Source organism: Tribolium castaneum, chromosome 1, assembly GCF_031307605.1.
Source record: "Tribolium castaneum strain GA2 chromosome 1, icTriCast1.1, whole genome shotgun sequence".
Classification (NCBI taxonomy): Eukaryota; Metazoa; Arthropoda; class Insecta; order Coleoptera; family Tenebrionidae; genus Tribolium; species Tribolium castaneum.
Window position 1 is genome coordinate 36,756,570 of NC_087394.1, and position 21,663 is coordinate 36,778,232.

Consider the following 21,663-nt stretch of genomic DNA (forward strand, 5'->3'; position numbering starts at 1 on the left):
ATTCAGATATTAAGACGTTATTACTCAAAGACCAAAAATGAAAAAAATTAAATTTTTTGAGCGATTTTTTTCAGTTTTTGCCGCTCCTTGTATACGTTTTGTTATCAAACGCGGAATAATGTAAGGAAATTAAAAAAACACTTAATAAATTTATAACTTTATTCACTTAAAAAATTCACAATTTATTCAAACTTCTTGTTCCTCTTCCCCATATTTGCACCCAGAATGGTAGGGATAATCACAAACCAACAAATTTGGGTTAAACCAAAGTCCAGCGGGACACTCCTGTGCCACTTTTTCCCCATTCCAACATTCCAGAAATTTGGTACAATCTCCCGGATATGGGAACAAGTACCTATCGGCACTTGGAAATGGACAATCGGGATCATTGGTCCAATCGGACGATTTCGTGGTCGTCCATGGGTCAGGCGTTGGTGTTGTACGACCTGTAAACCCATGATAAAACACCAGTTGCAAGAAAAAAATAGTCAAACGGACCGCAATCAGCTTCACTTGGATCTTCACATTTCTTATCAACTGAATCGAAATAGAGCCCAGATGGGCAATCCATGATGTACCCATGCCCATGGTAACACTCCACGAATTTGGTACAATCTGGGTCTGGCCAATAGTCATTGTTACCATTAGCACAGCGCGGGTCGTCGTTCCCGCTTGGGGTCGTTGGGGGTGTGATGGTGGAAGTGGGATTGGGATTCGGGGTTTCAGTGGTATCTAAAAAATTGAAAAATACACCAGTAACTTAAAAAATTTCGACTAGAAATATTAATTTTTCTCCGGCCGTAAAACTTGGAACTTGGAACACTCTGTATATCAAATATAAAAAAATTACCATCGCATCCGGAAACATCCGGCCAATCACACATCTGTCTCGCTTCATTGAAATACAGATGAGGCGGACAGTTCATTTCAGTTTGTCTGGAACCGTAGCATTCGTAAAACTTGTTACAATCCCCTGGATATGGTCTTAGAACTGTTTGTCCTGGGAGTACCCCCCAACAAATGGGGTTGGGTGTGCTCCAGGTGGGCTCCACCGAGGAGGAATGCTCCCCACAGCCCGAGCTGGAAGGGTCAGTGCACCGTTTTTCCACACTGTTGAACCAGAGATTATCTGGACAAGTGTGTGTTTCTGGATTTCCGTGGTAGCACTCAATATACTTGGTACAGTCCTCTGGATAAGGGTAGAAGTCAACAATGCTAGGAGGGCACACGATAGCTACGAAAAAATTAATTTTTTGCTTGGGGTTTTCTTTTGGCGACTTACGATGGCATCCGGAATTATCAGGATGATCGCAGGCTTGTAATGCCTCATTAAACCATAACCCACTTGGACAATCTTCAACTCGTTTGGTGCCGTTTTCGCAAACGTAGAACTTTGTGCAATCTCCAGGATAGGGGAAAAGGTAAGTTGAGCCAGGGGGAACACCGGCACAAAGTGGATCTAATCACACGGTTGAAAAGGCGAAACATAAAAGTGGGGACTTACCAGATTCAAGTTTTTCGGCAAATGCCGAAACGGCAAAAAGTACCAAAAGTGTGAAAGCTACAACGAAGTCTTAAACGTGAAACAGGAAGGAGTTACTCACCGTTCATTTTTCACAGTTTGTGTGAAACTTGCAATCTTGGCTTTATATAGTTTGTACCTACTGATAGACGTTTTTTTATTTTTTTCGATTTTTATTAAATTATCTCAAGGATTTTTGACTTTAGACTCCATGATTGATTGATTATATTACTATTTATAGTAGATTTTTTTTCAAATCTTCTCACATATAATATGAGGAGAGATACAATTATACTAATGTACAAGGTAATTCTGCTAAACAAAAAATCACTGAAGGCACCTCGAAATTAACAAACGAATACTTCATATTTTTTGCTGGGGGTGTAATTTTTTCCATATTTTTTACAATCAATTAATTAATTAGTTATTACTAAGTTATAGCACAATAATAATACTATTTCATATGTTATTCTAAAACAAATTTAAAATTTGTTTTGTGCAACAAATACATAAAAAAATGTCGCCAGCCCAAAAAAATAGTTAAAAATTTATTTAACCGTAATTTTGGGGTTAGCAACAATACATCACTTAATCATTGTTTCCATTAATGAACAATTAAACTTTAATTTTTAGACAAATTTTTCAGTTTTTTATTTTCTCAATTCCGGCAAAACTATTCGAGAAAATAGAACTATCTTGATTCTATCTTATGTAAAATGACCGGGGGAATCGACTGGCGTCGAAAAAATAACGAAATTTTTAATTGTTATTTAGTTATGAATTAAATAAATCACGTACACAGAGAAAACAATAAAGTATTTTTTAGCAAACGCTGAACTCTGTGTGATTCGTGTTTTTGAGGAACGTAACATTTTTTTAGACACAGCCTGTATAACAATTTTGTAACAATTTTCTTATGCTGAAGGATTTCGAAAGTGTTTGCAATAAAAGAAATGCTAGAAAAATAAAGAAAAATAAATCTTTGCCTGACAGTGAAACCTCCCTTAATGGACAACTCCTCACAGCGGACATTTTTGTAGGAAAGGAACAAATGCATTGTGAAATAACCTCTCTACAACGGACTCTTCGTATAACGGACAAAAAATTCCCCAATTACCATCATTTAAATTTACCTCTTACTACAGACAGACTGAAAAAGCAAAGATGCAAAGAACAAACATTTGGTGGATTATGCAGAAATGGATAAAAAACTGCAATTTTTTTTTGAAAAACTAGATGAAAAGATTGATGAAAAAGATAGTGATAAAGAGAAAACTTGCCTTAGCACTACAGTAAACTCATTCATGCTGTCTGAATATTTTGAAGCTTTTTTTCGAAAAAATATTTTTGCTGATGTTTTAAATTTAAATATTTTTTGTAGGCAGTTTATTGAATGATGCCTTCCTAGTACAATAAATAGTGCTTTATTTCAAAATTTGTGGTGTTATTTTGAGTAATTACTGATTAGCAAATACAGTATATCTTCTGTGGTCACTTTGTAACACTTTCTTACACCGATTGTTCATTAAAAAAACAATTTTTTATATGAAAATTGTCCATCTCTCATTAATGGACACCTCTCCACAACGGACAATTAAAGAACGGTCTCCGTTGTTGAGAGGTTTTACTGTAAAAGTATCAAGTGAAAAGTGAAATATTTACTTTTCAGCCACGTTATCATCCATTTTAATATTCCACAATTTTTTTCAAAATTTTACGATGAACATATTTTGAATAAGCTTCAGGGAGTAAATAGTTAATTTGAAATCATGACTACTAAAAAGTTTGCTTTGCTAATTTATCAATAACCTTTTTAAAAAGTTACTGTATTTTTAATTTTTGCAGAAACTTCTAAAGTGATGTAAATGTTCAAGTTGGGCAAATAATTGAAAATACGTTACCAAGTCCGTTAAAAATGTAATCATTTTTGAAAATTAAAAATTTCTTCTAGTTTTAGAGTTATGCAGAATTATTGTGTCTAAAAATTATGCTTGAAAAATGACTTCTATTGTCTTTTTTTGAAAAACAAACATCGTACTAGTGGGCTATTTCAAAAATAAATTACTCGCAAACTAAATCGAATTTTAAAAATTATATTCTGCAAAAATTAACCGAATTGTTGTCCAACTCTAGTCATAATTTCCCCAGTAACAGTTTTCTTACATAATTAGTCAGAGATTCAAATCAGGTCGATTAGATTAGATCAAAAAAAAACCCAAAGTAGGTGCCTCCTATTTGACTTGTAATAATGGCAGTAAGATCTCGCTGCCAGATAAACCATTGATTTGTTTTAAAGCAATAAAAGATGCGATAACTCCATTGAACATTAAATTTTTATTTACGTTTTCTCTTTTTAATCAAAACATTGATTCATCTCACACGCGTCTGGAGCCCCTTAAACCAGTCAAGCTTAACTTTTTCCCGTGTTATCTAAATGCATTGATGCAAAACAAGATTGATGGCTTGCCATTGAAAACTGACACATTGTATACGCTTATCGAGCGATAAGACAAACATCTGCTTTGAATAAGACATCGCTGCACACTTTTCACCATCTCATGTGATTTTTCACTCGAGAGATAAACTATTGTTTCAGGCTGCATACTCCAATCCAATCGATCCGAAAGGGGAGCTTTCAATTTTATTACGGGCGCCGAAAAAAGCGACAAAGGACGCAATTTACGCGACTTTGATTATCTGATTAAGGGCTTAAGCAGCGACTTTTTATTAAATATTACAAGTTTTAAAATAGTTTCTTTAAGGACTTTAAATCCTTATTAAACTTATCTCAGACGACAAAGAAGTGTTCTCCAATAAGAAAACTGCTCTGAATACGACCCGATACCTAAGGGGATTGTAATACACCCTCCAATAGTTTGAAACCTTCCTTGACAGCTGCCTCTCACAAATTGATAGCTAAATACCTACCACAATAATTTTAAAAAATCACCCCAACGTTGCTTCTGACACCCAAAAAAACAACCCCCAAATGGAAACAATTTATTTCGTACAAAATTAACTTAAATTACTACGATTTCGAAAGACTCTGAATGTGATTGATCCGAGCCAATTTCTCCTCCAAAACGGCAATCTAGAAAATACAATTAGCGAAAAAATTATTACAACAACACATTTTGCACCTTCTTAGCATGAGATTTCTGAGCTTCAGGGGTTGCTTTAAGCTTGTAATTCTCCCCCGAGAGCATTTTGTTCATTTTGGCCAATTCCTTGACTAATTTCGTCTTCTTGTCCTCTAATTTTGGCAAATCTAATTCGAAAGCTTTGCGTAATTCTGGAGGAACGACTAGGTGAATGTGAGTGTCTCCAACGCGGTCACAAACTGTGTCTTTGGGAGGTGGTGCAAGCGTTACCAAAGGGCAGATGGAGAGGGCTTCCATCACGGGGAGGAAGGGGGCGAAAAATGACCCATCCCCCAACAAATAAACTAAAGAAAAAGTTTATAATAAACATTAAGAAATTAATTTTTCAACCTCCGAGCAGTGTTTAAGAAAAATTAATAATTTTGACCAATTTAAAAAAAAATCTTATGTTTATATCCTCATATCTTCCGTATGGGTAAAGTTAGAAACTTCATTTTTTTACAAAATATTGCTCAATGAATGTAGATTCCAACGAATGTATACAAGTTTTAGCCTTAAGAAAAATAAACTAAGAAAATTGTAGTTTTCTTGTAACGTGTCATGTTTGCTTGTCGTAAAATTTTCGAGTTATGGGATTTATTTCTATTTTAAAAAATGAGCCCTAAATAATGAAGCTAATTGTTCAAGTAAGTTTTTGCTGCAAGAATGTAACAGTCATTAAGTTATTGCAATTTCAAGTCACTGTAAATTTACATCGTTCTGTTAGATTTAGGTCTACAAAAAAACTGCTATGCTTACTGACAAAATAAATGCAGAATTAATGTAAATACTTTATATAATGGTGGAAAGTCAGTTTCACTAGAAATTTTTTGTCTTTCACAGGCTTCTAGTCTGCAAATCTCAAAATTTATTAACGTTTCAATCACACAATGTTTACGTTTCTCAATATTTCAGCTTTTTAGATTTTTAGTTTCCCCATATTTCAAATTATTTTCGAATTTTTTCAATTCTTGTAGTTTCGTTATGTTATAATTTCAATTTTTCAATTTTTTAATGTTCTTACTTTGCAGTTTATAGTTTTTTAATTTCTCACTCTTTCAGTCACTTAGTTCTACAGAACTTCAATCTCACTGTCTTTTAGTTTTTTTGTATTTCAGATTTTTATTTTCTAAGTTTTTTTAAAAACTGAAAAGTCTCTTGGTGTATTGGTTTTTTATTTAAAGTTTCAATATATTAGTGTTTCTCTTTGTCAGATCTACTGTTTATTCGTTTCAGTGTCACATTTTTTTTTTGGTTTTTGGTGATTCAGCTTTTTAGTAAGTTACTTTCTTAGAATGTCAATTTATGAATTTTTAATTTTTCTATTTTTCAGTTGGAAATACGACTAGTAGATATAAAATTATTTTTTTAAGTTTTTCTTTCTTTTAATTCTGAAAATTTACAAAATCTCGCAAAAGCTGAGCATTATTTTAGTTAAATGACTTACTTTCTCACTTTGAAATTTTAATAAATAGTTTAAGAAAATTAAAATTAGTATTTTTGTCACTCGGTAAACTCATAAAGGAAGTGTAATTTTTTATAAAAAGTCCTCCAAAGTTGTGGAAAAATTAATTATTGACAAACTAAGACAAAATGTATAAAAAAAATCTGATACTGAAAAATAAAAAAATATTGGTAATGCCTAACTTCAGTACATTTTTTAGGTTTGAAATGAATTCTTACAGAAAAACAAAGTACATAGCTTTAGAGCAGCAAATTTAGAACAATATTTAAGTTTAACAATTAACTAACTTCTTTTGTGCAAGAAATTATTTTTTACAAAACGTTGTAAATAAAGACAGGTTATTATTATTATAACGTTTTATTTTTAATGGATTTTTTTTCTGTTGTGGAAATTAATCCGGCCTTTAGCCTCGACCTACCTTCAGGTTTGTGTTTGGCGGCAACTCCGAAGAGTTTCTTCAACCGTCTGATCCCCACAACCACTTCCATCACTTTCGAAACGTCCTCTTCTAACTTCACGTCTCGCAAATTTAAATCCTGCAAATTTAACTCGAAACGTTTCGTTTTACCGAATTTATGGAACATTACTTTAGGGTAGTAAAAATTGCGTTCAGTGCCAGGATAGGTTTCAAGTCTTTGGTGCAAATGTTGGGCCAGTCGTGGCATAAAGGGTGCAAGGGCCCTTAGGGCCGTATCGAGGCAATGCGTCAAGGTCCAGCAATGTCCGGCGGCATTTCCTCTCTCTGACAGTTTGAAAGCCCTCTTGGTCGTCTCCTAAACGAAAGAGATACCGGTCAATAGCCGGAAAAAAAATTACAACGAGAACACGGAACGTCCATTAAGTCCTTAGTGGCACAAGGTGAAATGGATTAGTTTCCCGCTTGGTGTTTTCTCCTCCAAGTAATTATTGAAACGTGGGATTAAAATGCCGAATGGAATATATACATAAATGAGTGAGGAGCTTTCAATTCAATTAGAGAAATGCGATAGCGTGCTCTGAGGGAGATTCGATGCAATATCGAGCTTCATTTCCGGGGAAATGGGACGATACTATTATGACGGCTAAGACCAGTTTGCGCATTAAGTGAAAAACTTTTCCACTGTTAAAACGTCTTAAAAATTATTTACGAAATACAAATTTACACACATATCACCGTTCACGATTGGTTTAAATTCGGACTATCTATGAAAATCTGACATTTTATTTGGCAGTACTGTGAGTTGTCATAAGAAATTTATTTTGGGTTATAATTGATGACAACCAAGGACTGTTGTCAGTTTGCTTCGTTTTTTAAATAAATAATTGAATACGTTTTTATTGTTATTCGACTCATTATCATTAGGTAAAAAAGTCGGGTCTGTCTTTTTTGCATCCTTCAAAGCATCTTTTGATACACACTTTCTTATCAACAGAAATTATTTTCGACATTTTAAATTAATAAGCAGTAGAACTGACAACACAACGAATTTTTGACAAGACAACGTCATAAAGACAGCACCTGAGGCCAACCTAACAAAAATATATCTACGCCTGCTGAGAATTTAAAACAATCGTTAACGGATAATATTTACTTATTATTCCAGAGCTTTATTTACTAGTAAACAGCCCTTAGATAAAGGATTTAATAGAATTTGGTAACATTTTTCTCAGAAAACGTTGATAGGTTCAACCATGTCTCCAGGCCACTTGTTTCCATTCAGAAATAAAAGTTTCTTTCAAAAAATTGATCATGCATTTTAAATGGTAACTTAATGTGGAATTAGTTTTTTTCTGAATTAAACTTTAATTTCACTTTCGGTAAACCGACCGTTAATATTGAAAAGAATAATAATTTCATTGTTTTGTAAACTTCTACAATTAATTTTGTTATTTCTTATTACAATTTTTTTGTAATAAATGATTCTTTTATATCAAATAAACTCTCAACTAGTTTTTTACTCGAAATACCCAATGCGCAAGAGCCTTTCCATTTTATACTTATCTTCTTTTATTTGCTTGGCATTAAAGCAATGACTCACACTCAAAATCGGGTTTAATTGCAATTAATTTTCAATTCACGATTAATTTAATCCTGGATTAACTTAAATACGGATGGCATGCGGACACGCCTTAACTCATTTTTTGGAAAAAAAAATTATCAGCTCTTAACTTCTACATCAGTTAATAAATAAATTAATAAACATTGTATTTTGTAAACTGTTGATTTTGGACAAAAACCCAGAATCAAGCCAACTTCTGTATTTAATGTTTTTAACGTGCATTCTATGAGACTTTCCAATTCAAAAATTAATTATTTTTTTATTCCTTTCGCTAAACAACATATATATGTATATATATATATATATATATATATATATATATATATATACAGCGTGCTCAAAAACTGGCGCACCAACTCAATGGTGTGTGGTAGAGAACTGGTTACATATAAAGGTAAAAATAGTAAAAAAATTCTTTGTATTAAAGTTATTGATAAATAACGGATTTTAGATAAATGATATGTGGCAACGTTGTCTAACAGTCATGATCGCAATAGAATTTGATCAACAATAAAAATAAATTATTTTTGAAACGGTTTCCTAGGAAATAATTCCCAGTGTTGCCACATCTACACATTGTGATTTTTTTGGATGAATTTTTTTTATTAATTACGTTTTTATTGTTATTCGACTCATTATCATTAGGTAAAAAAGTCGGGTCTGTCTTTCTTGCATCCTTCAAAGCATCTTTTGATACACACTTTCTTATCAACAGAAATTATTTTCAACATTTTAAATTAATAAGCAGTAGAACTGACAACACAACGAATTTTTGACAAGACAACGTCATAAAGACAGCACCTGAGGCCAACCTAACAAAAATATATCTACGCCTGCTGAGAATTTAAAACAATCGTGAACGGATATATGTAAATTTTTCTTTGTTGTTTTATTTTTTTAAATATTTTTTTTATTTTTTACCAGATAGACGTCGCAAAACTGGAAGTAGAGAAACTCCTTGATCGCCGCCGTGACTTGATGGAAGTCGTGATTATGCATCCCTTGCCGGCACACATCCACCATTCCGCTCAATTTGCTCAGAATCCAGCGATCCATTAGCCCCAGTTGATGGGTGTCTATGGGCCCCAGCCATTCCCTCGCCGTCTCCACTGCATTATTGGTAAATTTGGTCGCTTGCCAGATCTTGTTGCAGAACAATCTGTTCGTGTGACACTCTTGCACGTCGAAATCGATGAAATGGCCTAAATGTGGGTTAATCAAAAAAAATAAAACTTTGGCGATTAATTCGTTAACGGGCGTAATTTCCAAATGAAAACATTTAGCATGGAGGCAAAGAGGAGCGAAACAACTCGAGGAAAATATCGCAAGTTGGGCTACATAATCAGCGTCGACGTCCCAAATTAGACGAGGCGATAAATAATTTCGAGCCTGTGGAGACCGCCTACAGACAAACTGCTAAATTCGACCCTTATCACTCCGAAACGCTCCACAAATCAATTAAAAGACCAAAAACTTGTCGACGGCCATTAGCAACCGAAATCACTCAGCACACTTTTGACGAGGATAATTTACAAGGTAAGTGGTCCATGTCACGATTTTTTTATTGTTAAAGTACATTTAATTTGTGTGAACTTGTGCAGCTTAGTATAAAATTCAGAATTTGGCTTTTTGGTCAAAAGTTTATTTTTAGTTCTGTACTCGATGTAGCAAAAATGAGTTAAAATAATAAAACACTTTATATTTTCTACTTAAATAAGCGATTGTGCATATATGTTGAAATAATTTGTTGGATTTTTACTGAAAACAAAGATTAAAATAAAAGTCTCCAACTGTACAAAATAGTAAACCGAAAAACACTTCTTAGGAACGCAACAACTTTTTATTTTCTTAAAACATTCTAGCACTGGTTCGTTTTTAAACGTATCATGCGTAAAACTCTCCTGTTTTTTCAGAAAACAAAGCTTATAAAAAAGACGATGAGAAAAAAAATGGTAAACTGATAATCACTCCTTGGGGCCCTATTTTTTTTTAATTATATTTTTTCTCCAAATTATTCGTAAAGTTTCCTTAATTATTGATGAAAAAACTGATCTATAAAACAGAAAGGAACTCGGAAAAATACTGCCTCAGGTGGTAATACATAAAATATACATAATAATAATAATAATAATAATAATAATAATAATAATAATAATAATAATAATAATTGTATTTATTTCCGAAAACCATACAGAGATTTGGTTTAAGGATTATATAATAGAAATAAATATACAAAATATAAAATTAAGAAATGTCTGAAAAGTTAAATGAATACAAAAATAGTTACATTAGATAATAAAATATAATTTTTTTCCTGCTTCTTATCATTATGCATCAGTATTATAAATTTAAAACTTCTAAATCAAAATAGAATAAGAAAAATTATATGATATAAACTTTTTCTAAAAGATTTTTTATACAAATCAATAATTTTACTGTAAATATAATGATTGTGACAAAAATTTAGGACAAAAATGTTATAATTCGTGGCAAAACGTAAATTCATTAATAGTAGATTGCTTAACAAGTTAAGAAGATATAGCTTTCTAGTTTTTTACTTTTTTGTATACTTCACTTCACGAAAATTATGATTTCAAAAATAGAAACTGTCTTCCTATTAGCAATGTTATCCGTGTCAAGCATTTGTTTACTTAGTGATAAAACATCACGACCGAAAAAGTTTTCATGTAAAAGGAATCAAAGTCTAAGGTAAAATACGAAAACATTTACCAACAGATTTGTAAATGGAGACATGAAAAGAATGGAATGATTAAAAAAAAGTGTTGCTAACAAGAAAAGTCCCACTTTTCTTAATTATTTTGGGTTAAACAATGTTGTCAATTTCTACTAAGCACACGAAAAAAAAACAGCTAATTAATAGCATTTTTTACTGCTTTTTGCTTGTCATATTTTTCTTTAAAGTTTTAACAAATAAAAACGTCGTAGGTATCATTGCTTTTCACGATCTTCTGACTATTTTTCATTGTACTGTCACTCATCTACGTGTAATAGATCTTGATAAAAACTTTCAATATTGTGCTAAGACTTTCAGTAAAGAAATCTAAGTAAAAATTAAAAAAATAACTTTTTGACAGGACATGTCGCACATTTCAGACCTTTAAAAGAAGAAAAAAAGTTCTGGAATGATTTCTTGGAAGTTCTCAGCTTTTTATCTTTATCTTAAAGAAGCATAAATGCAATAATCAAATAAAAAGTTTTCTATTTTAAAATAAATCAAAAAAAAATTGTGTACTTGATACCAAAAACCTGAAGCAGATATAGATTTAGCAGGTTTAAATCTTCATAAAGGTAACATAATAATTCAATTTTACAAAAGAGTGAAATTAATATATATTTTTAAAAATAAAATAAAATTGCAAAAATGGTGGATGCGCCGGGTTAATAATTTAAAAATTAAATATTTGTTATTTTGCAGGCTATAACTATTTCAAAAACTGTTTACAATTATTAGTTTTAATTCACTTGTTACAAATTGAATCAAGTTTAAATTTTATTAAATTTTAAAATGGTGAAAATCGTAGTTTCTAGTATCCTTAGTTTTGGTGTAATTAATAAAAAAAAAATTAAAATATTTTATAAACTAATAAAAATCTAGTTCAAAATCATTATTACGAGTAATATTAAGCGTTCAAAAGTGAAATTAAACAAAACACCTTGAAAATTTTTAATAAAAGACACCCAGTGTCACAATAAGGGTAATTTTTCGTTTTTTCAATACTCACTCTTAATATTGTGCGAACAAAGCGTAAATCTAAGCGCATCCGCTCCGCACTCCGGAATCCCGGAAGGAAACATCTTCTTCTGACCTTCGAGCGCTTTAGTCAACTCCTCCTTCGATAAAATCCCAGCCTCATGACTCAACCTCGACCCCTCTTCCAATTTCTGAATAAAAACCCCGTCGAAAGAATGTTATTTGAAAGTTGTGCCTTTGGCACAAAAACAACACATTCGTGCTGTGATTGCAATTGAATTTTTCGACAAGAGATGAAAACCAAAACTAAATTACCTCTGACGTCGTCCCGCAAATCACCTCCTCGGGCAAGATCACGTTCCCCAAACTCTTCGACATCTTCCTGCCGTGGGCGTCCCGGATGATCCCATGCAGGAGCACCCGCTCAAAGGGCAGCCGCCCCGTGAGCTGTTTGCCCAACATGACCATACGAGCCACCCAGAAAAACAGGATGTCGTGACCGGTTTCCATCAAATCCAGGGGATAATTCGGGGACTCCTGAATGCGGGAATGTGAACGAACGCAAGCTGCAGGAGTGGAATTTTAACGAACCTGTTGCGAGCGCCATACTGAGAAGGGGAGAAGGGCTGATGAGAACCAGGTGTCAAGGACATCTTCGTCCTGCTGGATTTCGAGCTGAGGGCAGGAGAAGTGGGCTGAGGCTTTGCGAAGGGCTGAGTTTTGGTCCATTGCTGGGACCCATATCGCAGGGGCTGAGCCGTCCTGAGGTCTGCAGGAGAAGGCAGGGATGCGGTGGCCCCACCAGAGCTGGCGCGAGATACACCAGTCTCTAATTCATCAAAAAAAAACAATTTTTTTCTAAAACTTCGGGAAAAGCGTAAAATTGTTAGTAAACATCGTCGTTTAATTTATTCAGTCTCGTTTAAATTAAAAAGCTATTAATTACTTACACATTTTTCTATCAAAACTAACTGAATTAAACTTTGCGTATCTTATGATAAAAGTTTCAATTTGCCTTTTTGTTGAAAACTGATTATTCTGAATTTAATATTAGCTTTCTTTCTCAGTCAGGTAAAGAGATTAACACACAATCTCTCAATTAAAGAATTTTTTTTGTAAATAGTTAACAAGATATTTTAATCAAAGTTTTTCCACTAAGTACAAAAAATCATGAATGCTCTTAGTTTACTTTTAGGCTAGCTTATTAGCCTTAATAATATGTATTAACATAACACAGGATAAGATAAATAAAGCCACATCTAAAAGGAAAACTCCTTCAACCGCTGTTTTTAATAAAATATGCTTTTAAAAATACAAGGGCATTAATAGCATCTTCTGATAATAATTTGTTTGTTAAATAAGGAGAAAACTCGTTTGTTATCCATTTTCTAGAAATTTTTTTGACATGACCAGATTTTTCGAAAATATGAGAAGTATCCAAAGAATTTTAGTAAAATATTAAACACATTAATTTGGCCAAACCGAAAATAATTACATAAAAACGCAAGAAATTAAAATAATGAATAAAATATTATTGTCTTGAAAAAGTGAGCAATTTTCCTAAATACTTAAATCTTGATCTTTACGGAATATAAAGCATATAAGACTTCTACTACAGGAAAAAAAATTACAAACTGACTACGATTTCTGAGACCCTTAACAATTTTTTTCAAAATATTTTGACTCGTTTTTACAAAAATCATCCGTTTTCAGAAAACAAAACAAGTTTATTAAAAGAGCCTTTAACTGTAAGAAATAGTAAACCAACAATTACGCCGTAAAGTTTTTTTATTTTTTTTTTCAAAAAACAATGCTTATCAAAAATTTGTCGATTATTCACAAAAGGTACACTAACACGTTTTCTCCAAATATTTTGGCGTTGTCTCTTTTTAGACAAACATTTTTCGGATTTCTTGGTAAAAAAAACAACAGAGAGGCAAAATTGTTCCACAAAATAAAAAAAACTTGGAAAAATGATTAATAAAAAGAAGAAAATTTAATGGAAAAAACAATTTATTTAGAAAATAATTACCTACCTGTCAAAAAATGTCATCTTGGACCTCTTTATTGGTTTCTCTTTTATGGTTTAACAAAATCTCGCAAAAAACTGAGATTTAAATACAAAAACGTTTGAAAAAAGACAAAAATAATCCAACTTTTACCGTCCAATTTAACGGTTGTTTTGTTATTTCTTTAGGAAATTTCACAAAATAATTATCTGACTGAAAAATTATATCTCTTGCATATGGTACATTTTCCACTCAAATCGGCGATTTTTCGGATCAGGTTTATGAAAATTTCGCAAAATAATTGCATTTTTGGACGAAAAACCCTCCAAATATAAATCCGACATAATAGAAGTTTTGTGATTTTTCAAAGACAAAAATATCATTTGTAACACAATTCAGTAATTTTCGAATATTTTTCGCAGAAATTTGACTAAAGAACTGCATTTCTGTGTGAAAATAATGCTCTATCCACCCGAAATGTCAAAATAATGTTAGTATGCGAAATAATTTTATTTCTGAAAAACGAGGTAAAAAGCTTGAAAAAGAAAAAACTAAACATATCATTTTAATTTTTCATTTTATTTGGAACGAAACAAAAAAAGAACAAAATATTGAAAAGTTTAACTCAGTTTAGTGACTGTTTGTTCAATTTCAAGTTCTATTTATAATTATACTCATATAAACAGTGGTTGTTTTCTGTATAATATTAAAAAAAAACATTATTATTATTATTATTATATTGTTATTATTATTAAAATCTTGTTTAATTGCTCAAAAAAAGCAAAAATAACTTCGCTTTTTCGATACAATTTTTTGTTTTTGGTGTAATTTTAAATAAACTTATATGTGACTGTTTGTTGTGGAAATGTCCCAAATACTTAGGTAACTGACTGAAAAAAACTAATGTAACAACATTTTCGGTCCAATTTAGCTGTTTTTCAGTTCATTTTTAACAAAATTTTGCAAAATAAATGTATTTTTCGTCGAAAAAACACATATAATGCCGAAATAGTCTCACTTTCCATTATTTTAAACTTTAGCTCAGGTGCTCGGAAAAAGCAAAAATAACATCAGTTTCGACCAAATTCAGTGATTTTTTCGGTAATTTGTCCAAAATTTAATGACAAAATATAGAAAATTTTTGCTTATAGGGTAGCAACTTTTTGTTTTATTTTAAGAAAGCCTCACTTAAGCGCTCAAAAAAGCAAAATAACTTACCTTCGACACAATTCGGTGATTTATGAAGTATTTTGGCAAAATAATTACGTTTTTGATTTCTGGTTGAACAAAGTGCCAAAAGTTTTGAAGAAAAAAAGTGTTTTTTGTTTGTGTAAATAACTGAATGTCTCTTAGACTGTAACAATTTTGGTAAAATTCGGCAATTTTTTCACATAATTTTTAACGAAATTTTGCGAATAATGATAATATAACATCAAAATATTGTCCAGATTTCCTAACTCTGTTTATGTTTTTGCTTTACTATTTACAAAAAAAATGGGTGTTTATCTCAATATTGTGCTTAAAAACGCTGGGAAAATGCAAAAATTGCTCCATTTTTTAATAAATTTTTACCACAATTCGGCGTTTTTTAATTAAACTCCGAAATAATCGTTTGATTTCCGTGAAAAAATGTAACACGATTTGACGATTTTTTGCACAAAATAATAAAGAAAATTTAAAAGGGACATCCTCTTTTAAAACATAAATCGCCACTTATTCTCCTAATGACCTCGTGCAAAAAATTCAATTTTTGTGTCCCCAAGTGTCTGGCGTAATCGTTTTACGAGCCCCTCGATAATTAGTTGGAAGCAGAGGAGTCCCGATAATGTTAAAATAATCCCCTGGAACCATCTAACTCGTAAATGGAATAAGTCAGCAGACATTGTTAAAGTTCAATTATTAGGCCAACAATAGTCATTCGAATAAATTCGCAAGCACAATGAACACAAGTAACGACTTGTTTTATTCCATTCCCCATTATTTGGCCTCTGAATGGAAGTAATTGCTGCGAAAAATCCCGGGCCTTGTCACTACCTGATATTTCCAAGCCAATCGAACCAGACCTTCTCGAAATGTTTCGGTTCAATCGTCAATCGGCCGCTTTCCACGTCCTCGACGGCCTCTTTAGCCATTTCCGCGCACTTGATGAACCACTGAGGCTTCACCAGGTGCTCGACAATGTCCTTGGAGCGGCTGCAAATTGGAACAAGCATCTTGTGGTCCTCTCTGCCTCTCAGCAGTTGCAACTTTTCCAAGCGCGATAATATTACTTCTCTCGCTGCGAATCTTCCGATTCCGGCGAATTCGCCACAGATTCGAGTGAGATTGCCCTTTTCATCGATCACTTGAAGGAGGGCCAGCGAGTGCCGTTTGCCCACCTCGAAGTCCACGGGGTCGTGGGCTGGGGTCACCTTCACGGCACCTTGCACAAAAATTGCAAAAATTAATATTTACTTCAATTTAATTAATAATTAAAAAATTAATAAAATAACACAAAAAGAATGACACCCCTACCGAACGAGATGGATAGCAAAAGTTGGGCTAAAATTTCAACAAACAGAAAAAATCTAAAGGGTTGTAAAGGCACTTTACTGGAACAAATTTTAACAAAATAATTTTTTTTTCAATTTCGTTGACTCCATAAAAAAAAATTAATTTTATTTTCTGTGAAATGCTTATATATTACGTAGAATAAGCCGTAGAATTCAATGGAACAAACCGTTTTGCTCTAAGTCTTATCGTTTAGTTCAGAAAATCGTTAAATTGCCAATACTTTTTTTGGTATGATTTTTTGTTTACTTTTGCATTTTCTTCCAATTTTCTCGAAAACTATTAGTCGGAGAAAAATAATCTTTTTTGAAAAAAATAGATAATTCAAAGAGCTTTCCAACGATAATACACTTCATGGGGTTATCTCTAATAGTTCCGGAGCTATTGCTCGACAAATGTTCCGGGTACCCAAAATCGACAAAAACTGCGACGAAAATTGAAAAATCAAACATCAAAAAATCGAACATTTGGACTTTTTGTGGACTTTTAACAACTTTTGTGGGATGCTAAGACATGTAGAACTCCATAAAAATTTTCTGGAGTTAGTTAAAAAAAAAAATTTTTTTTCACCTCTTGAAGGTACTCAGGAAATTTGAGCAAAAAAATTGAAAATTTTAAGTTGCGTGAAAAATTAGTATAATAGAGAAAAAAGCCGCTGAATCCAATGGAACAAACCGCACTGCTCTACGACTTTTAGTTTTCGAGTTATGAATTTTTTTAATGAATAAAATTTTTCACTATGACAAATGGCTACCCTAAATTTAGGCAAAAAATTTTAAATTTTTAATTTTTGTGAAAAATCGACATAATATGTAAAATGAGCCGTAGAATTCAATCGAACAAACCGCATTGCTCTACGACTTTTAGGTTTTTTTTAATGAATTTTTTTAGTGAAAAACTTTGATCGCCTCTGTAGCCGGAACCGTTGCCCGTACCGGCTCCGGGTTTGGTCGAAAAAATAGATAAAATTAGGCGCTATCAGATGGTTTTTTGTTCGTTTCTCTAAGTCTTACAGTTTCCGAGAAAAACGCAAAAAAAGGTTTCCATTTTCGCTTTTTTTCAATTTTCAATCGCCAATTACGGCGAAACTATTAGAGATATCGAGAAACGGAAAAATGGAGGATAACCGGAATAAAAAACTCTACAAAATGGCATAGGACTCAAGGCGATATCTCGCAAAAAAATTTCAATTTTCAAACGCCGATTACGGCCAAACTAAAAGAGCTAGAAGAAAACGGTTTGTTCCATCGTAAAAAGCACAACAAAATCTATAAGATAGAATAGGTTTCATTTGATTTTGAGACACTTTAAAAATTGACCGATTTTAAGGGGGGGGTGTTAACTTTTTTTTAATTTTTTTTATTTTCTCATTTACGGCTAAATTATTCTAAAAAGTGGAACTGTTTTGATCCATACCTATGCAAAATGATCCGGGGAATCGATTGGCATCAAGAAAATTGCCAAATTCCCAATAGTTTTTTAGTTATGAATTTTTTAAAATTTTATCAATTTTTGCATTTAGCAGCAATTTGCTCGAAAACTATTAGTCGGAGAACAATAATCTTTTTTGAAAAAAATAGATAATTAAAAGAGCTTTCCAACGATAATACACTTCATGGGGTTATCTCTAATAGTTCCAGAGTTATTGCTCGATAAATGTTCCGGGTACCGGAAATCGAGTAAAATTGCGACAAATTTCACTAAATTTTGATTTTTTTTTGGTTTATTTTTTGACAAAACCTCATTCAAAAATCAGATAAAATCGAAATAAACAAACAAAATAAATTCTAATTCTATCTATTCTCGTGGTTTTTCGTAAAAACTTATTCGAAAAAAAATTGCTTAAATAATAAAAAAAGCTTATGTTAGACTTATTTCACCTTATTGGCAAAATAACTGCGTTTTTTACTGGAAAACGCTCGTCAAAACAAGAAAAATATATAATTATTGTAATTTAGTCTATTTTCAGCTTGTTTTAGCAAAAGCTTACACAAAAACTGAAAAATTTATCGTTTCAAAACACCATTTTCAAACAAATTTGTTTTTTAATTTTTAACAAAATTTTTAATTTTTCAAATGCACATCCAACTTAATTACCAAATTAGTTAATCATTTACAAAAAAAAAACAATATTTTAGGTACATTTCTATTCCCAAACAACTATTTTTAGAAGCGGAAAAACTCAATTAATTACCTTAACTACTCACAATCAATACAGAACAATACTTCAGTCGTCCAAAATGCAAACATTCGACAATTTCATCGACTCCATTAAAATAATCTTACTCCAAAACCAAATTTTAGGCATAACAACGTTACAAAGAACAAACAAAAAATTCCAAAAATCAAAAACAAGCACCTACATCATTACCGCAACCACAATTCTATTTCTAATTGGTGCTGTTCTAATGTTTAAGAGCTACATATTCGAAACCAACATTCTCATTTACAAATGCACCGAAATAATCCTCCTGCTTTCAAACTCAACGTTCGTTATCACAGTTTGGTGCAACGCTGTGTTCAATTTTGAACCGTTCTCACACCTTTTAACCAACATGATAGAATTCGACCAGAAACTACACAAAAACTCACTCAACTACACAAAATCAAGACGCAACAATTTGATCCAACTCGTAGTGCGTTACACAATTATAACATCCCTTCTAATTTACTTCATCACGTTTCGAATTATCTTCCGAAATAACTCGCTTTACTACACTTGTTTTGAAATCGGCACTTTGCCACACTGTTATCACTTTGGCCACAATCATCAAGCAACGGTTCGAAATTTTGAACAAACAAATCGGGAGATTAATTCACGGGAATTTGGCAAATAAGTTTAAAATTCTGTGCCGGATTTGTGAACAGCACGCCCATTTGTGCAAGATAATTAAACAGTTTAATGAGGCTTTTGGCTTGGTGTTGTTGCTAATGTTTGGTGTTAGTTTTGTAACGGTTGTGGTCTGTTTCTTCTACATTTCTGCGAGTCTGCAAGGCGGTGATTGGAGATACTTGCTTTTGTCATTTTCCCTAGCAGCGCCCTTAATGATCGATGTTTTCTACGTTTGTAATGTTTGTTACAAGACTGTTGAAACGGTGAGTGGGTTTTTTGGTGAATTGGGACGTAATTGTTGATCCTTCAGGCGAAATTAAGTGGCGAATTAATTCATAAGATTGTGACGGATGATCGTGATTTGACCGATGAAATCGAGATGTTTTCCTTGCAAGTTGCTAATGGGGACATTGAGTTCAGCGCCGCTCAGTTTTTCCCAATCGATCACACTTTGCTGTTTTCGGTAATTGAAGCTGTTGTGTGACACAGTGGGTGAAGTCTGTGTTTAAGATAATCGGAGGTGTGACCACGTACATAATAATCTTGATCCAGTTATCGGCAAGTTTCATGTTTGAAGATTGATTAAAGAAACAAGCCTCTAAATGGAGTTTATCAAGTTCATACATTTTGCAAAGTTAATAAAATCCCCAACTTAAGTTATCTCATTGTTTCCATGGAATACTGATGCGCTATTTTCCAGCTTCTGTAATAAAAGCTGTGCCATTTGAAATTCTAAACAGAAATGCATAGAATCATCGGATTGTAGACAAGCTTTTGACGGGTAATTACCCCAGACAGGAAACATAAATCTACACACCACACGAATAAAATTATAATCAAGGGCATTGTCTCCTAATGCAATACCATTGTCGAAATGGGATCAAGCCTCAAACTAGGCGGATTAAAAGCGGAAATGAGTCAATATTTAATAATAATTATAACGTGAAAGATGGTTTTTTCATAGATAAAACGTTAATGGCTCTGTACCGGGAACCGTCGCCTGTTTTTTGGTTGTTGCTTTAAATCTTATAAATTTCGAGAAAAACGCAAAAAATGGGTTGCAATTTGTACTGTTTTTTAATTTTTCAAGCGCCGATTACGGCGAAACTATTAGTGTCAACAAAAACCATTAGAACCGGCTTATGAAGCTCTACAATTGCTATATCCCGTCTGTCCAATTTTCGAAAACCTACCAGTTCCGAACTCCGGATCGACAAAATCGTCACAAATCACCGGAATTTTCACCTTTCGGAACGGATGCCATAAAAACCGCCCAACAAATCGACTATATCGTCCATCTCGGGGATTCACCGCCACAGCCACGTCCCCCAACATAGTCTCAGGCCGAGTTGTAGCCACCACAACTTCGTCCTCGTCCGAATCGCAAACTTTATAAGCAAAACGAGTCAAAGTTCCAAACTCGACAGCTTTGTCACAGTTGGGCACTGCGATCTTGGTGGCTTTGATCACCTCCAAGTGGTCCACTTCTATATCGGAGATGGCCGATTGGAGACTACATGACCAATTCACCAAATGGTCCGCCCGGTATATTAACCCAGACTCGAACAATTTAATAAAAGCTTGTGCAACGGCTTGCGACTGCTTTGGGTCCATGGTGAAGACTTTGCGAGACCAGTCCAGACAAGCCCCCAAACGACGCAACTGACTTTCTATAATTATAATTAATAATAATAAATATTAAAAAAATTAAAATCCTTAAACCTATCACGGCTTCTTTCTCCTCCTTCCAGTTCCAGACACGAGCCTGGAACCGCTCGCGCCCTAAATCGTGCCTACTTTGGCCCTTTTCGCCCCAGAGGAGCTTCTCTACCACCACTTGGGTGGCAATCCCTGCATGGTCAATCCCCGGCACCCAGACACAATCCACACCCTCCATACGTTTCCTGAACATTATTAGACAATTATTCTACCCTTTAGAAAAACTGGAAGCCAAGATACCAGCGCACTATCACATCCTGGACGGTCGCAGTCAACGCGTGCCCCAAATGAAGACTCCCGGTGATATTTGGCGGAGGCAAAATCATACTAAACGTCTGACTTGACCTAGCCTTAGGCCTGAAGTAGTCACAACATTCCCTCTCTTCAGATTCCACAACACCCGGCTTGTAGGCATCCCCCAGGTCTGTAAAAAATTCCCATTTAAATTTAGCGCCCTAAACGCCGCCACCTAACGAACACCATTTGCAACAAACAGTCAACATACCGGCCTTCCTAGATGCGCTGTAAAATCGACCGGGAAACGGCAAAAAATGCCCACATGCAAAAAACCGTTTTTTGTGTCGAAACCACACAAAATTAACACCCATTTTCACTCAATTCGCACCCAAATGGGCCCAAAACCGCCACACGTGCTCCGTCGCAAGAGGGCGCTT

The 21,663-nt window shown here is 33.4% G+C and overlaps 3 protein-coding genes across 3 annotated transcripts; 1 reads left to right on the top strand and 2 right to left on the bottom strand.

Annotated features, from left to right (window-relative positions):
* Positions 1–186: 186 nt before the first annotated feature.
* LOC662504 (peritrophic matrix protein 5-A) lies at positions 187–1,561 on the bottom strand (the record flags this gene model as incomplete). The annotated part of the gene is given in 5 exon segments (NM_001293615.1): positions 187–446; positions 499–732; positions 851–1,234; positions 1,283–1,459; positions 1,505–1,561. Coding segments are annotated over 5 exon segments (1,112 nt in total), but the record flags the coding sequence as incomplete, so codon positions are not given.
* Positions 1,562–4,508: 2,947 nt separating this feature from the next.
* LOC103312221 (valine--tRNA ligase) lies at positions 4,509–21,636 on the bottom strand. The gene is made up of 13 exons (XM_008192349.3): positions 21,495–21,636; positions 21,230–21,413; positions 20,993–21,174; positions 20,464–20,940; positions 15,922–16,309; positions 12,470–12,707; positions 12,194–12,415; positions 11,910–12,069; positions 9,088–9,368; positions 6,715–6,900; positions 6,546–6,663; positions 4,663–4,967; positions 4,509–4,613 (listed from the first exon to the last, which is right to left on the bottom strand). Exons 1-13 carry the CDS (start codon positions 21,595–21,597, stop codon positions 4,551–4,553), a joined length of 2,907 nt encoding a protein of 968 aa, XP_008190571.1. The 5' UTR covers positions 21,598–21,636; the 3' UTR covers positions 4,509–4,550.
* On the top strand, positions 18,663–20,468 carry LOC135267900 (gustatory receptor for bitter taste 66a-like). Its single transcript, XM_064359748.1, has 3 exons — positions 18,663–19,533; positions 19,581–19,733; positions 19,781–20,468. The coding sequence occupies exons 1-3, from the start codon at positions 19,369–19,371 to the stop codon at positions 19,850–19,852; spliced, it is 390 nt and encodes a 129-aa protein (XP_064215818.1). The 5' UTR covers positions 18,663–19,368; the 3' UTR covers positions 19,853–20,468.
* Positions 21,637–21,663: the final 27 nt, after the last annotated feature.